This window comes from Tursiops truncatus, chromosome 9 (genome assembly GCF_011762595.2).
Source record: "Tursiops truncatus isolate mTurTru1 chromosome 9, mTurTru1.mat.Y, whole genome shotgun sequence".
Classification (NCBI taxonomy): domain Eukaryota; kingdom Metazoa; phylum Chordata; class Mammalia; order Artiodactyla; family Delphinidae; genus Tursiops; species Tursiops truncatus.
The window spans coordinates 60,192,151-60,207,338 of NC_047042.1; the positions used below are offsets into that span (position 1 = coordinate 60,192,151).

General features: G+C 56.3%; 1 protein-coding gene across 6 annotated transcripts in view; it reads left to right on the forward strand.

Moving 5' to 3' along the window:
* MINDY4 (MINDY lysine 48 deubiquitinase 4) overlaps window positions 1-14,561 on the forward strand; it is a 113,929-nt gene extending 99,368 nt beyond the window's left edge. The window contains exons 16-20 of one of the 6 annotated variants that reach the window (XR_012334026.1): window positions 1,135-1,315; window positions 1,889-1,961; window positions 7,409-8,735; window positions 12,173-13,114; window positions 14,066-14,561. Coding sequence is in view for 3 of the 6 variants with exons in the window: in XM_073809797.1 (XP_073665898.1) it covers window positions 1,135-1,315; window positions 1,889-1,961; window positions 12,173-12,221 (303 nt within the window). In the remaining 3 variants the exon portion in view is untranslated. Of the gene's footprint in view, window positions 1-1,134; window positions 1,316-1,888; window positions 1,966-7,408; window positions 8,736-8,873; window positions 9,000-12,172 lie in introns of those variants that run through there. The other 5 variants (XR_012334025.1, XR_012334027.1, XM_073809797.1 and 2 more) reach the window with 5 other exon arrangements.
* Window positions 14,562-15,188: the final 627 nt, after the last annotated feature.

The window sequence follows — 15,188 nt, forward strand, 5'->3', positions numbered from 1 at the left end:
CCCGGGGTGGGGAGTCACAGGTGACAGCGAGAGAGCGCGTCGAGGTCTGGCCACCGAGGGGCAGACCAGCCAGGCGTCTGAGCAGGCCTTCGGAGGGCCCCGCCACGCCTCTCTCCTCTGCAGGCAGGACCACAGGAAGGCCCTGATGCTGATTCCATGCATCTGCCTTCTCCCAGCACCCCTCTACCATGCAAGTCCTCTGCTGGGAACTTTCCAAAGGACTCCCTCCTCAGAAGGAAGTTCCAGCTCTTGTCCTCCCCTTCCCGTGCTCTCTCCTGATGCCCTGCGCTTTTCCTGAGTGTCTCTGGACATTTGTTCTGGCATCACCCACAGACTGCTCACCCAGAGGCCCTCCCTCCCTTCCCCCCGTGGCTCCAGCCCCTCCTGTCTTCAAGCTGAAGTCCTAGCTCCAGTTCCGCTTCATTCGCGAGGGCCTTCAGTCGTCAAACACTTGCTTATGTTGACTTACACCCCCTGCTCTGCTCTGAGGGTGTAGTCCGTGCCAGAGGCAGGCGTATGTGCTTATGGTGAGGCAGAGTGATGCACTGCGGCAGAGGAGGGTGGGTACCTAGCACCTGGTACCTAGGACTAGAAGCGGGACATGATGCGTGCTCTCTGATTGGGTAATCTGGGCGATGCAGGACCCCTAGGAGAGGAGAGGTGTACGGGGGAACAGTGAACGCACAGGCATGAGGCTTGCCGTGCTGGAGTAGTTTGAGGACCGGTGAGAGGTTCTGTGTGGCTGTGGCTGGGGAGGGGAGGGTATGGAAGAGCCGGCTAGGAGGTCATTGCTTGGGGAGGAGAGGCTGGGCCTGGAGAACAGGGTGGGCAAGCACCACATACCAGCTGGATGTGGGAGATGAAGGGGGGGGGCGACGCCCGGCTTTCAGGCCAGGGTATCTCCATGTGACTGTGGGGCAAAGGCCCTGCGAGCAGTGGGCTGAGCAGGCAGGGACAGCTCTGTGTCAGTGAGCCGCAGACGGGGCCCCAGCCTCACACAGGGTCTGGGATCCCCAACGGGGCCTCGCTGAGGTCAGCCCGGGCCTGGGGTTGGACAGAAGATGCTCTGGCCCGCTTCCCTGGGGATGGCGCATGGTATTAGGTACCTCTGTCTGCTCCCTCTCCCTCGTCCAGGTCGGCTGCTTCCTGAAGACCCCGAGGTTCCCCATCTGGGTGGTGTGCAGTGAGAGCCACTTCAGCGTCCTCTTCAGCCTGCAGCTGGAGCTGCTGCAAGATTGGAGGGCCGAGAGGCTCTTTGACCTGTACTACTACGACGGCCTGGCCACCCAGCAGGAGCAGATCCGGCTGACCATCGGTGCGCCGCCTCCCCGCCTGCCCTGTCCGTCCCCGGGGAGCCTTCAGACCAGTCGGGGACGCCGGCCTTAGCACGCCCAGTCAGGGCAGTCAGAGACCAATGCAGACTGGGGGATCAGAGGGCGAGTGTGTGCAGGTCCTCCTGCAGGAGGGGGCCAGAGCTGGGCCTTGAGAAACTGATGTCCTTAAGGGTACAAGGTGAGGTTGAGACTACGTAGTAGACAGTATCACGGCAACAAGTTTGGGTTTTATTCTCCAGGCAGTGGGGAGCCATGGAAGGTTTTGGAGCAGGGGAGTGGTGGGCTAAGGCATGTTTTTAGAAAGAACTATTCTGGTAGCTGAAAGGGGGCAGGAGAGTGGGGTGGAGACTGGAGGAGGGAGGCCAGTGAGCAGGGACACCTGTGGTGTCCAGGTCAGAACCGATGGGCAGGAACCAGGGAGGGTCCAAATAAGACGAGAAGAGGCGCAGGTACCGGAAGAGTCAGGTCCCAGGAGTAGGGTTGTTGGTGCTGACCTCGGGGTGAATGTGGGCCCCGGGCTGATGAGCGTGTGCCTCTCTCTCCCCGCTCCTCAGACACCACCCAGACCGTCCCTGAGGACAGAGACAATGACCTCGTCCCTCCCCTGGAGCTGTGCATCAGAACCAAGTGAGTCAGGCCCATCTGTGGCTTTGGGGCCTTACCTGAGTGGCTGGGAGGAGCAGTGGTTGGGAGTGGCCTGCAGGAAGGGGGATGGGTTCCTGGATTGTCCCAACTAGGAGGGGTGTGGTGAGGGGCAGGTAGGACCCCTGCAGACTGCAAAGACACAGTGCTTGGGGCCTGTCTGTATGTGGCATTTTGTGGTCACCATGGCCCAGGGAGACGTGTGCGATTTGCGAGATGCCGTGTCTTCAGGTAGCTCCCTAAGTTGCCCCCTGGCGGGGTGGAGGTGAGCTGGTGCCTCTGGAGAGCCCCCCTCGTTCCGGGCAGCAGCTGCCAGGTGTGCTGAGCACTGTTAGGTCCACAGGAGGAAGAGCGAGGGAGGTTACCTGGTGGTGGCGGTGGAGCTCGGGCAGGGTCGGAAGGCGGGAGGACGCGGCGCGGCCAGGGTGTGCTCGGAGGTGGCTTCCTGGAGCAGCGGCCCTCACGCGGGAGGAGCAGCCCCGGTCCTTCTGCGGGTGTGGGTGCGGCCCTCTGAACACTGAGTGGAAGTGCCCCAGAGGCAGTGGGATTGCCGGCGGGGGTTCTTGGCTCGCCCTCAGTCTTTAAGGGAAGCTGAGGCTCAGGCCAGGGGAGGCGGGTGAATAGGAGTTCTCTGACCAGGCCCCAGGGCTGGGGCAGCAACCGCCCCCCCCACCCCACCCTGCGGACTGGCGGTTGTAGCCTTTGGGTGGTGACTTGGAGGCCCCAGGGCGCAGTGGGAGGGGCAGGCCTGGGGGCGGGGAGGAGACCTGGATTCCAGTGGGGCAGCATTAGAACTTGCCAGTGTGGTGAGCGTGCATTCTGGCGTTTGAATCCTGGCCTTGCTGCTTTCTGGCTGGGAGCCATCAGACCTCTCCTGTCTGTACCTCACTTTGTCATCTGTAAAATGGGGGCAGTGGCTGTGCCTGGCTCACACGGCCGTTGTGAAGAGCGCCCAGGACGTTACCAAGCACGGAGAACCGCTCTCGTTGACATTGTCTCAGCCGCTCCTGACTCGCTGTGACCTCGGGCGGAACCTGTTTTCCTGTTTGTGAAATGGTGGGGTTTGGGGTGGAGGACGTAGGCCATGGCTGGGGCGCTGCGGCTCTGACCGCCTGCGATCCAAGGGGCTCCCCTGGAGTCTAGGGCCGCTGCCCACCCACGGGCAAGTGAGCCCTTGAATGGAGCCAGAGAGAGAGAGAGGACTCCACATACACAGTCCCCAGGGACTGTGTCCCCAGGGAGGGGACGTGGAGGAGACGTCGTGACATCCTCATTACGCCCCACCCACGCGTCCACCTGCTCAGCCGTCCACCCGCCCGCCCACTGGGCCAGGGACGGAGCATTCCTGTGGGGTCACGTGCCGGTGTTTCTTTCATCGGGAGGATTAAAGGCACATGCAGGTCGCTTTCCTTTCATGTACAAAGGGCCACTCATTCAGAGTGATGAGAGAAGGGCTGCATGGGGGAAGGAGGTGACACCAGCCTTGGCACCTTCTGCAGGACGGGGTGGGAGGCCACAGGGCATCCTTCCTGCAGGAGGACCTGCCCAGCAGGACTCTGGACCGCACCCTGGACACAGGCTCCACCCGCTCTCCGGACCCCTGGGACCCCTCGCTGAAGGCCTACATCTGTCTCTGTGCCCCTCTCTGGGGTGGCCCACCGCCCCGGACCTCTCCACCTGCCCCCGTCTGGAGTAACTTCTCTTTCCCCAAGAATGCTTCTGCTGCAGGACTCGACTCACCAGGCGCCTCCCAGGGGCCTGGGGATTGGACTTCTTGGGCTCAGCCCTAATTGGCAAGTGCTTGAGAATGACTTGGGGCTCTGGTCTGTCAGGGGGCTCAGTCCAGAGACATCTGAGTGTGAACGTGGGCCCGGAGCACCTCTTCTTCTTCTGTCAGCTGTCCCTTCTCCCAGAACCTACCCCTGTCCCCGGGGCCATGTGCCATGAAATGAACCAGCAAAATGACGGCATGTGAAATGACCTGGAGAGGCTGCATGCATCAGGGAGCGAGCCCTCGGCCTGGGGCAGGCGGTCCAGGCGGAGTCCCTACCCTGCCCTTGTCTGTCCCTGCTCACTGTCGTGGGAGGAGCTCGGGCAAGGTTGAGCCTTGGCATCTCCTCCAGCAGTGTTTCCTACTCCTTGGCACAGATAGCAGATCATCGTACTGGGGCAACACACAGGGTTAGGGACGACTGGCTTGGGGACTCTGGTTGACCCAGACTCTGCCCAGTTCCCTGATGGCTGAGGGGATCAATGGTCCAGCACGTCTGTATTTGTCTACGGCCACCCACTGGGAAGATTCGCTAGAGCGTGGTCATCAGGGTTCAGCGGGCATCCCCACTGGGGAGTGTGGTAAGACACAGATTGCTGGGTCCCACCCCTGGGCCTTCTGGCTCAGTAGGTCTGGGCTGAGGCCTGAGAATCTGCATTTCTCAAGAGTTCCCAGGTGCTCCTGGTGCTGCTGTCCTGGGACGGCACTGTGAGAACTGATGTTCTGGTGGCTGGTGAGGGCGGTGCCTACCTCTCCGTCACCCTCCCTGGCTGCCTCGTGAGAGTCAGATGTCAGGTGAGGTGCTGACCCTCCAGCATCTGGTCTGCTGTAACATACCAGACCCGGGGTACTTTCTTCCTGGCTCCGCTGGCTGCCCCCTGCCCCCCTCCCCCCCAGGTCTGAGTGCTGCATCCCCTGCATGGACTTTGCTGAAACCAGTTGTACTCCCCCCATCACTTGCTCCACCCTGATGGCTCGGTCCATCTGGGCAGTTAACACGGTGAGACTTTTCCCAGCCTCATTCCCGGAAAGCTGAGTGGTGAGTGAATAGTGGGAACGCAGGGTTTTTCCCCCTCTGTACCCATCAGATAACATACCCCACTGTAATGGGAAACAGCAGGCCCAGCCTCCTGGAATCCTGTTCCGAGGGCTTGGATTACAAAGGCTTTGCGTATTGTTTTCATCCCAGATTCTCAAACAGCTCAAAGGGAGAAACTTGGGAAAGTAGCCTTCAAGGTCAGAGAGACCCGCTAAAGCTGGGGCCCTGCCTCTTGGGGGATAAGTCCTGCTGCCTTGACAGGAAGGGCGTATGGCCCGAGCTCAGGTCATTTCCAAGGCCAGTTAGTCCAGGCACCCGCTGAAAGGCAGCCAAGCGCTCATGGCAGGATAGGCTCACCTGCGGGCTGGCGGGGCTTCCCTCTCATCGCCTCAACCTCATGGAACCCCCGGACTGGACTCCATGGAAGAAGCAGCTGGATGAGACGCGCTTCTTGCTCTCAGAGTTCACAGTCAAATAGAAGTCAAGTTCAGAATCAACTCTGTTCTAATCCAGGGAGAGATGCGCCGCCTGCCCTCAAAACCACCTCTGTTGCCCCGTAAGAACCTCTGACATTCACGCTAACCCACGTGGAGCACGCCGCATCCCTGGCCACCTGCTTGGGATCCACAGAAAGGCCCTTGGACACCGCCCGATACGGCCCTTCCTTCTACAGATGGGGTCGCCGGAGTGGAGGTCTGACGCCAGGCCACACCTCGAGTCAAGAGCAGTTCAGGGCCTGGGGCTTAGGCCGGTGCTGTCCCAGCCCAGTGGAAGGTCACTGAGCAGGCAGTGTGACTTCCCGCCGCCTGGCTTTGTTGCCACGGTGACAGTGCACAAGACCGGACTGCCAGTTTTGCCTTTGGAGAAGAGCATCCTAATTTGAACCATCCCCAGGCCCCGTGCCATCTCCACTCTCTGGTGTGACGCACACCTCGACCTCAGAGAAGCTCCTGTTACCTTCGCTTGTGTCTGTCCCCCAGCTTCCTCCCTCCTCTGTTCTCTGACCATCTCAGCAAAAAAAAAAAAAAAACTCATTTATGGTCATTTCCGAAGAAGACACACACAGTGACCTCTCTCAAGCTTCCAGCCTCGCTAGAATGGGAGAAAATGAAAGGGTTGTCAACAGGCCAGAGAAGAGAGGAAAGAACTCATAACCGGGGCCTGGGCCTGGGCGACAGATGTTTCTGTTTGGAGGCTCAGACAAAAAATTGAAAATGTAACTTCAGCTGGAAACGGTGCCTTTGAGGGGCTGGAACTGAGCACCTACCTCCCTCACCTGCGCGCCCGGCCGCCTGAGGAGTCTGCTGCAGCCTTCACGCCTCTGCTGACGCCCTTCTTCCTAGATGCCCTCTTCACAGTGCCTCTCATCCATTGAGGGAGGGCTCCTGGGTGCTCCCACTGCCCAGCCCCCTCTTGTGAGTCCCCTGCCTGCAGCCCACGCGCACAGCCGCCCCTGGTGCGCCTTGTTCCTGGCACGTGCAACGCCACTGTGCGGAGCCGAGCACCCAGCAGGAGTCTGGAGACCCCAGCTGCGTCCTGGCTGGGCTGCCATGGCACGACCTCTGGAAGGGCTGGCTCTGTCTGGACCTCAGTTTCCCCATCTGTCGATTGGGTAAAACGATGCCTTCCCTGAGCTGCTATGAGGTCGAGAGGAGATGTAGAAGCATTCCCTCTCCTTTGGAGACCTCAGGGGGCTCACAGGCAAGTGGGGGGAGGAGGAAGAACGGGAGGAGGCAGAGGGGAAGGGACGAGAGAGCAGAGGTGGGCCATGGACAGGGCTCGGTGACCACCGGGGTCAAAGGGGAGGGAGAGTGAAGTGTGATGAAGACTCAGGTTTTCCCTCTGGTGCCTGGGCTTGACGAGGGGCAGGGCGTGTACAGGGGGTGTGTTCCCTCAGCAGCAACCCTGGGAGCCCAACACGGAGCTAGAGGTCATTGAGGGGATGGAGGCAAGTGAGACCAGCTCTGCCCTTTAGGGGCTTACAGTCTAGCAGGAGAGGGAGACCCCATGACAGCATGGCCGGGGAGAGCCTGACAGCAGTGCTGAGGGAGGATACTTCCGGAAGGAGGGCTCCTGGATCTGGCCCTGAAGGAGGAGGGGTGGAGAGGGAGGATGGTCCTTCTAGGTGGAGGGCGCAGCAACCGGTCAGGTTCGCAGGTGAGAGACGGCCTTGGGGCTCCTTCTGTAGTTGCTCTGACTGCCAGCAGCTGGCGCGCAGGACAGGACACTTGCACACAGGGTACTTGTCTGGAAATCCAAAGTGAGTAAGAGAAGTGCTTGGGGGTATTTCTGCTGGTCAGCTCTGGTGGCTTTAAAACCAGGCCTGCCCTCTTCTCCTTGCTGATACAGCAAGACATCATGTTGAAAATCTGTGAAGTCAGGTAACTGCTGCTCTGATGCAGTGACGGCTGCTGGGGAAGCAAGGGATTCAGTCGTGGGCAAGAGATGGGCCTGCCCATGACGCTGAGCTGACCTCAGCTCTTGGGACCACGGCATCTTCGCTGAGCTCAACCCCGAAGCCAGTGGTCCTCAACCGGGGGCATTTTTGGTTGTCACTAGTTTGCGGGAGGGTGCCAGATGTCCTACAATGCATAAGACAACCCTCCTCTCCACCCCCAACAGAATTATCCCGACCACAATGCCCGCTGCGCCCAGGTTGAGGAACGCTGCTGTAAACTCTCACACCCTCAGCCTCCTCTACGTCAGCATAGCTGAGTGAACCTTGACGGCGCCTCTGCACTCAGAAACCGGTCCATTCCACCCCTCCCCTTTCTCTGTCAGCCCCTAACTGCATATGCAGAGTTCTTCTTTTTCACCCTTGTAACCGATCCATAGACTTTCAGAACCGTTCCTATGGGGGAACATTCATCCCCTAAATAAGCACAGTACCCCAGCATTTCAGCCCTTTCAGAACGGCTCTGCTTCGGTTTCCTCTTGTAGCTGTGAACTGCTTCTTTCTGTGTTTCTAATACTCTCCCTGTCTCAGCACCTGTAGTCCAGGATCGGGTAGGTTAGTTACCTCTGTGAAAAGCCTCGCAGGTGGCATAAACCTCCCAGCCTGACCTTAGGACTCGGTGGCTGTTGGTGTGACCGGGGCGTCTAGCAGCAGATGAATATGGCTCACCCCTGCACTGAAGCCAAACCCAATTTTGTCACATTGGGAGCTCACAGGAGGAACTTCTGTCTGCCTGTCAGTATGGGCAGAGGAGAACGATAAGGGAAGGGCCTTGGGGGCCAGGCTGAGGGCGGATCTTATAGGGATACAGGAAGTCTGGTCTATTTCTGACTCTTCCCCCTTCTTCTCTCCATGACCGGGGGCAAGAATCCAAACGGGTCTGGGCAGTAGTTTGGTCTTTGCAAACCTGCGTCCCTGGTGCCTGTCTGGAGCCAGGCTGTGGGTGGGAATGTTACTCCCCTCTCTTCCTTCCATCTGCCACCCCTGGATGTCTGGATTCAGGATGTGTCCCTAGTGTCTAATATTTTGATAGGAAACTTACAGAGGCTGATACTCCTCTACAAATCTTAACAGGACAGTAAGTCCCCTACATACGAACGAGTTCCATTCCAAGAGCTCATTCGTTAAGTCCAGCAAAGTTAGCCTAGGTACCCAACTAACACAGTCGACTATATAGTACTGTACTGTAATAGGTTTATAATACTTTTCATACAAATAATACATAAAAAACAAAAAAATACAAAAATAAAACATTTTAAATCTTATAGTACGGTACCTTGAAAAGTACAGTAGTACAGTACAACAGCTGGCACACAGGGGCTGGCGTCGAGTGAACAGGCAAGACGAGTTACTGACTGGAGGAGGGAGAGGAGGTGGGAGATGGTAGAGCTGAAGGATCGTCAGCAACAGGAGACGGAGGGCGAGCTGCAACTGCATTCATGCCTGACGTGGATGGAACGCACATTTGCATCTTTGAAAGTTCGCAACTTGAAGGTTCGTATGTAGGGGACTTACTGTAAAAGCTTTTCAATGATGTGTTTCAAAACTGCAACAACGATGAACAGAGCAAGAGAACTGAAAACCTCGGGTTGCACGGTGGGATCACTAAGGCTTTGTCTTATGTTGCTGCAGGTTGCTAAAGTGCTGTTAACGCAGTAGGTGCTGTAGGTCCACCTACTCCCTTGGAACCTGTGGTTATCTCAGTGCCTTCCCAGCTCGCCTGACCTCCCGAACCTGCTCAGTTGTGCAACTCAGAGCTGCATGTGTCTTCCCCACCAGCCGAACCTATATTGGCTACCCTGAGACATCATTAGGGTCCAGCACCAAAAGTGCAGGCAGTGGGCACTCACCAAGGAGCAGCGGTGCAGGCAGTGGGCCCTCACCAAGGAGCAGCGGTGCAGGCAGTGGGCGCTCACCAAGGAGCAGCGGTGCAGGCAGTGGGCGCTCACCAAGGAGCAGCGGTGCAGGCAGTGGGCGCTCACCAAGGAGCAGCGGTGCAGGCAGTGGGCGCTCACCAAGGAGCAGCGGTGCAGGCAGTGGGCGCTCACCAAGGAGCAGCCTGACTTCTCCCAGGGTTGCCAAGTTGTCTCCAGATACCTACCATCCCAGTGTCTCTCCTTCGAGCAGTGAGGAATGCCGTGATGCTGCTGGATTCCATCAAAGTGGCTCAACCCCAAAGCGTCTGATAGATTCCTCTAGATCTGCCTCAGTGCTGACACACACAGGAAACAGTCTAAAGCACCCAGGTTCCAAAGAACCACTTAATTCTTCCACATCCAATGGAACAAGTGACGCTGCTCTTGTCGACGCACGTGATATGACTGACGATAAAGCAGAGGCAGGTCCCTGGATGAGCACGAGAGGTGGCCACACATTTCTTATCACAGGTTAGGCTTGGAATGGATCTTACTAAGGTAGTTCTCCCAATTACTCTTGAGAGAAGCCCTCTTCTAGAAATATATGCAAACTTTTTGCACATCCAGACCTGCCTCTGAGTATCTGTGACCAGAAGGATCCCAGGGACCAAATGGTTCAGGTGGTCAAATGGTAGCTCTCAGGCTTTCATGCAGGAAGCAAAGGATCCGTTGCCAGAAAGCCACACGACTGCATTTTGGGTGAGACCTTGCAGCCTCATGAGGCACCGCCAAATGACACTGGAGAGAACAGAGAGCTAGTTTTAGAGGCACTAGTTTCTTGAAACAGTTTAACATTCGTGGCTGAGCAACTTTTCCATCATCCACCCATCTCAGCCTTTTTTGCTGAGTGTTTTAACGAGAAGATGCGATCCAGCATTCATACATGGACCAGATGAAAGTTTCTTGGGATGTTGACTGGTGTGCACAACATAGGGCAGGGCTGTGCCTTGTGTCTAGACTATGACAACTGTTAACATTCTCAGATTCCCCAGTGGTTATGGAAGGCTTGTCCTTACAGCGCCGTGGGTGGAGCTAGGAAGAGAATGCACATATCAGTTGTTCCAAAACGAGCTATATGCAAATATCATCTCCCATGCTACTCCTGCACAGAATTACCACTAAGATTTTTTTCTTCTCCAAATGACAGATCATTCTGCTCACTTGAAGGGAAATGGAATGGTGTAAAATATGCAAAATACTCAACAGGGGGTCATACAGTCTTTACAGAGACCAAGAAGTTGCTGGTTAACAGGAGGAAAGTAGGTTGGAAGAACAGAACGGAGTATGAATCCCACTGCCTCTGCAAGGCTGTCTCTCTCAACCTAAACATCAGAGACGTTGACGCGGCCATTGAAGCAAGGCACAAGCGAGAAGAAAGACAAAGAGCAGAAGCCTGAGGAAGGAATAGAGAGAAGTTCAGTGGGGGTCTAGGTTCTTCACGAAGATGGAGAGCGTTGGCTTTATGACGAACCACTACTGAAACTGCGTGATGCTTCTAAGCATTAGATTGGGAAACCCAACAGCCTTACTTTGGGAGAACCTGTTCACTCCCTTCTTGCAGCAGGTCCAATCTCAGGGATACAGGCAGACCTCAGAGATATTGTGGGTTCGTTCCAGACCAGTGCAGTAAAGCGAGTCATACAAATTTTTGGTTTCCCAATGCATGTGAGAGTTATGTTTACCCTATCCTGTAGTCTGTCAAGCATGCAGTAGCATTATGTCTAAAAAGCAATGTACACATCTTAATTAGAAAATACTTTATTGCTAAAAATGCTGTCATCTGAACCTTCAGTGAGTTGTATTCTGTCTGCGATAATAACATAAAAGATCACTGATCACAGATCACCATAACAAATTTAATAATAATGGAAAAGTTTGAACTGCTTCGAGAATTACTCACATGGGACACAGAGACACAGAGAGAACAAATGCTGTTGGAAGAATGGCATCCATAGACTTGCTTGACACAGGGTTGCCACAACCTTCAATTTGTATTAAAACAAAACCACAGTATCTGTGAAGCGCGATAAAGTGGAGCCCGATAAAACGAGGTGTGCCTATACTGGACTTTCCTGCGCAGATGTACAAGTAAAGTGAAGGCATCCCTGTTTTCCTCCGCTGTGGCAGTTACAATTTTGACTTCAGTCCTGCAGAAAAACTTCAGGTTTTGAAAATGTCTGCTCCCTCCCCAAACCCCACACCCTGGGAAGCGTTTCTAAACCCCAGTCTCAAAGTCCGTGCTCCGGTACTGCTGTTGAGGCGTGCAACAGCTGTTTCCTAGTTTGTATAATCTTAGGATGTACGTCTATGTATAATACGCCTAATGCCAGATTTTTCAGAAATATTCCATCTGCTATACATGATTCCTCTGAGTTGTTTTTAGAAAACTAGTTCCATGTATTAAAATCAAGTGCTGGTCTCACCTGTAATAACTTTAATTTTGGAATTGGACTATTATTAAATTGTGTCTAACCCTGGACTCCTGTTTAATTATACTCAGTGCTTCTTAAGGCTTCATAAATTTTTTAAAAAGGCAAATCAGTGCCTTACTGAACCGCTCACAGCCCTTCACTAGCGGTTCTTAGAGCAAAGCCCAGAATCCTCGCAAGGCCTCCTGGGTCCTGTGTGGTACCATCCCCGCTGGCTCCCTATGCCCTATGCCTACCTTTCTGGGCTCCAGCAGCTGGACCTCCTTCCGTGCCTTGAACCCTCCAGAATGTCTCCATATCTAGGTCTCCGCATGTGCCTTTAAAAGCGCCACCATCAGGCACCCCTGGAAAGTGGCTGGATTCAGATGCGTGTAGACCGCGCACCTCATTTGAGGGGTTTAGGTGCATTTGTTTTGTAGGGGCCTGGTGTGTAGGCCTGTCTGTGAGTGTGGAGGGGTGAGGTGGGCATGTTGGAACCTGAAATCCTCGAAGGCCCGGAGAGAGGAATTCCGGTGAGTGAGGACAAGAGCTGGCTCCTGCGTGGGCCCCTGCAGCTCTAACTCTTTCTCTGTTCCTCTGCTCTTAGGTGGAAGGGGGCATCGGTGAACTGGAACGGCTCAGACCCCATCCTGTGACCCTCCATGTGGGTGAGCCCCATGGCTCCAGCACACATCACTGGGGGTGACGGCTGAGCCCTGGGCCTCAGGGACAAGTCTGGGCCAGCACCTGGGCCAGCACTGCTGCAGAATCGTCCAGAACCTCCCTGCCTCTTCCATGAAGGGCCTGCCCAGGACTGTACTGTGGGCCCAGAGTGCTGCTGTGCAGCCCCTCCCAGCTGAGCGGTGACTGCCAAGGCCTGGAAGGAGGCTGGTGGGACCTCTGCTGCCTTTTCTCTGCATCCCTCCCTCGCTCCCTGCGGGGCCAGCCCCTCGCCAAGCCTCTGATATGGTCGGCCCGGGACCCTGGCCACTCGTTATTTCTGATGGTTGGCTTTCTATAAAACAGGAGTCAAACCCATGCTGAGGGCCGAACCTCATTTGTTCTGTTGCCGCAAAGGAAGCATGAGGTCTGGCCGGCTCATGGCTGGGGCGGGGATGGTGATGGGTGGAGGGGCCCCAGAGCCCCGGAGACCTGTGGGCTAAGTCGTCACCTCACGAGGGTCTCTGTGGGCCAACCATGCCCTCTGGCCCACTGGTGCCCCTGGCTGGGCTTCTGGTTTGGCCTGGCTTCTGTGGGTCAGCCCCAGGTCTCAGACACCAGGCTGCGAAGGTTGGGCCGACCTGGAGACACTCAGGCTCCCTGGGAGCCCGTCTCGGGGCCGACCTGGAGCTCTGCGAGGCCCCATGAGGATGGGCGCGTGGACCTGGATCTCTGCGAGGCCCCATGAGGATGGGCGCGTGGACCTGGATCTCTGCGAGGCCCCATGAGGACGCTCGTGTGGACCTGGAGGGCAGGCTACACCTGGCCAAGCAGATACGGGGAAAAGAACCTTTCAGGGAGGGACCTCCTGGCCAGGGAGAGCAACGAGGTGAGGATGACAAGAGGCACTGAGTGTGGGCCCCTGTGTGGCTGCGGCGGGGCGTGTGCGGAGAGAACTGGCTGAGCTGCTCCCACGGGCAGAGCCTGTGGAGACCCTCGCATTCCAGACTGAGGGTAGGATAGGTGGGAAGGGGGAGAACTCCATAATCACTTGCGAAGGGAAAATTGTACTCGGAGCCTCCTTCATTCCAACAGTTTATATCCAACGGATTCCAAAAAGGAATACGAGCGAGTATAGAAACACAATGGGAGGCAGGTGAAGAAGAAAGACCAGAGAGAGAGTTTTGTCAAAAACAGAAGCTGAGGCCCCTCTGCAGTGGCTCCCAGCGATGGACTGAGCGAGGGCGCCCAGTGGTAGGGCACAGCCTCCAGGAGCCTCTGTCACCTGTCTGTCCACACGGTAGTCACATCATGGTGGAGCCACGTCCAGGGCCCACCCTGCTGCGCCCCGTGGGTGCTTGGCTGGGACTCTGAGTAGGGCCCGCAGAGGTGGGTGTTTACACGTGGCGACCTGGGCACGCACTTCTCCCTCATGTGCCCTGACCCAGGGAGAATCGTAGACACTGCACGGCAGCCAGTCCCCAGCCTCCGTGCACGCCCTTGGGCTCGGGACACAAGCAGCTCGGGGGCCGTGCTCCCCGGCAGTGCTGGCTAAAGGGAGACCTCCTCCTCTTTAAGGGCCAGGCATGGAGGGGGCAAAGCTGGTATTTGGTGGTGACAACTAAAGAGCCTGTTTTGTACTCTCGCGAGCTGGGTGAGAAGAGCAGTGGCCGGACTGTGGGTCTTTGGGGAGCGGCAGGGAAGAGCTGGCAGAGAGCGCTTTGTCCGGGCCCGCGTGGAGTTCGCTGCGTGAACTCCAGTGGCCATTCACAGCAGGCGTCCAGCAGAAACGCTTCCTATATGTCCCTGAAATGTTTATGCGTTTGTTTTCCTTGGCCAGGATCGGGCCTCTCCAGCTGAGCGACCGGGTGGAGGAAGTCGGTTTCCCTGCAGTGGCCTTGTTTATCAGCCTGGGAAGGAAAAGTGTGTCTTTTCAATAAAACACTTAACCTCCTGACCAGGGTGCCATGGGCGGAGCTGGAGAAATCAAAATATTCCCAGCGTTGCTTGGGAAGACCAGTTGCAACAAATTCCAAAGCACTGTTCTAGAAGCCAAGACATAGCTACATGTGCAGCGTGACGTCCCTTGCCTGGGACTTTCTGGAAAGGAAGATGAGCGAAGCCCAGCGCCGCCCTCTCCCAGGTCCACAAGTCAGAATGAGCCCACGGTACCGCTGCCAAACCTGCCAGAATGAGATGCAGGCCCTGCTTGGCCACACGTGGTGCTCCTGGGCTGCGTGGTTTTCTAAGGAGACTGGGGGTGGTCTTCAGAGGGCCCGTAGCCCGCCCCGCCCCACCCCGCCACCAAATTAGATTAAAATCTTTGTGTACATGTACAGTTGTGTAATTTTCTGGGGAGGGAGTCTACAGCCTACCTCATGGCCTTGATCTTGGAACAACACCCCTCTCTTTCCCCCCAGAAGGTTAAGAACCATATCCTAGGGTCGAGTGGCCTCTCAAAGGCTGACCCTGGGCTTGACTGTTGTCTCTCTCTGGCCGCCTCATGCACGGGGGAGCCGGCTTATTGAACACGCAGACCTCAGTGGGATGTGAGCAGGAAGCAGCTTTATTCTTTCTTATTGCCGTTGGCTCCCTGTATCCGTGGGTTCTGCATCGGCGGATACTGAGGGCCTAACTGTGGGATTTGAGCATCCTCGGAATTTGGTCTCCTTGGTGCCTCCTGGAACCAATCCCCCTTGGAGACCGAGGACGTCTGTATTTCCCCGTGGATTCTCTTTCTCTAGATGGTTCATTTCTTTGTCTCCAGATGAGAGAGTAAGCCAGTTCCACTGCCCTTCCGGCGGTGTGAACGGAAGTTGCTGATGGCAAACACCTAACTCCACTCTCATCACTGGAAAGCTCCTCTTCCCCCTGTTCTTGTGGGGGACCTCCCACCCATAGGGGTCTCTCCTGAGTCAGGTGACTCGTCCTCAAGCTGGTGCTCATGGGGGCTTCCAGCACCT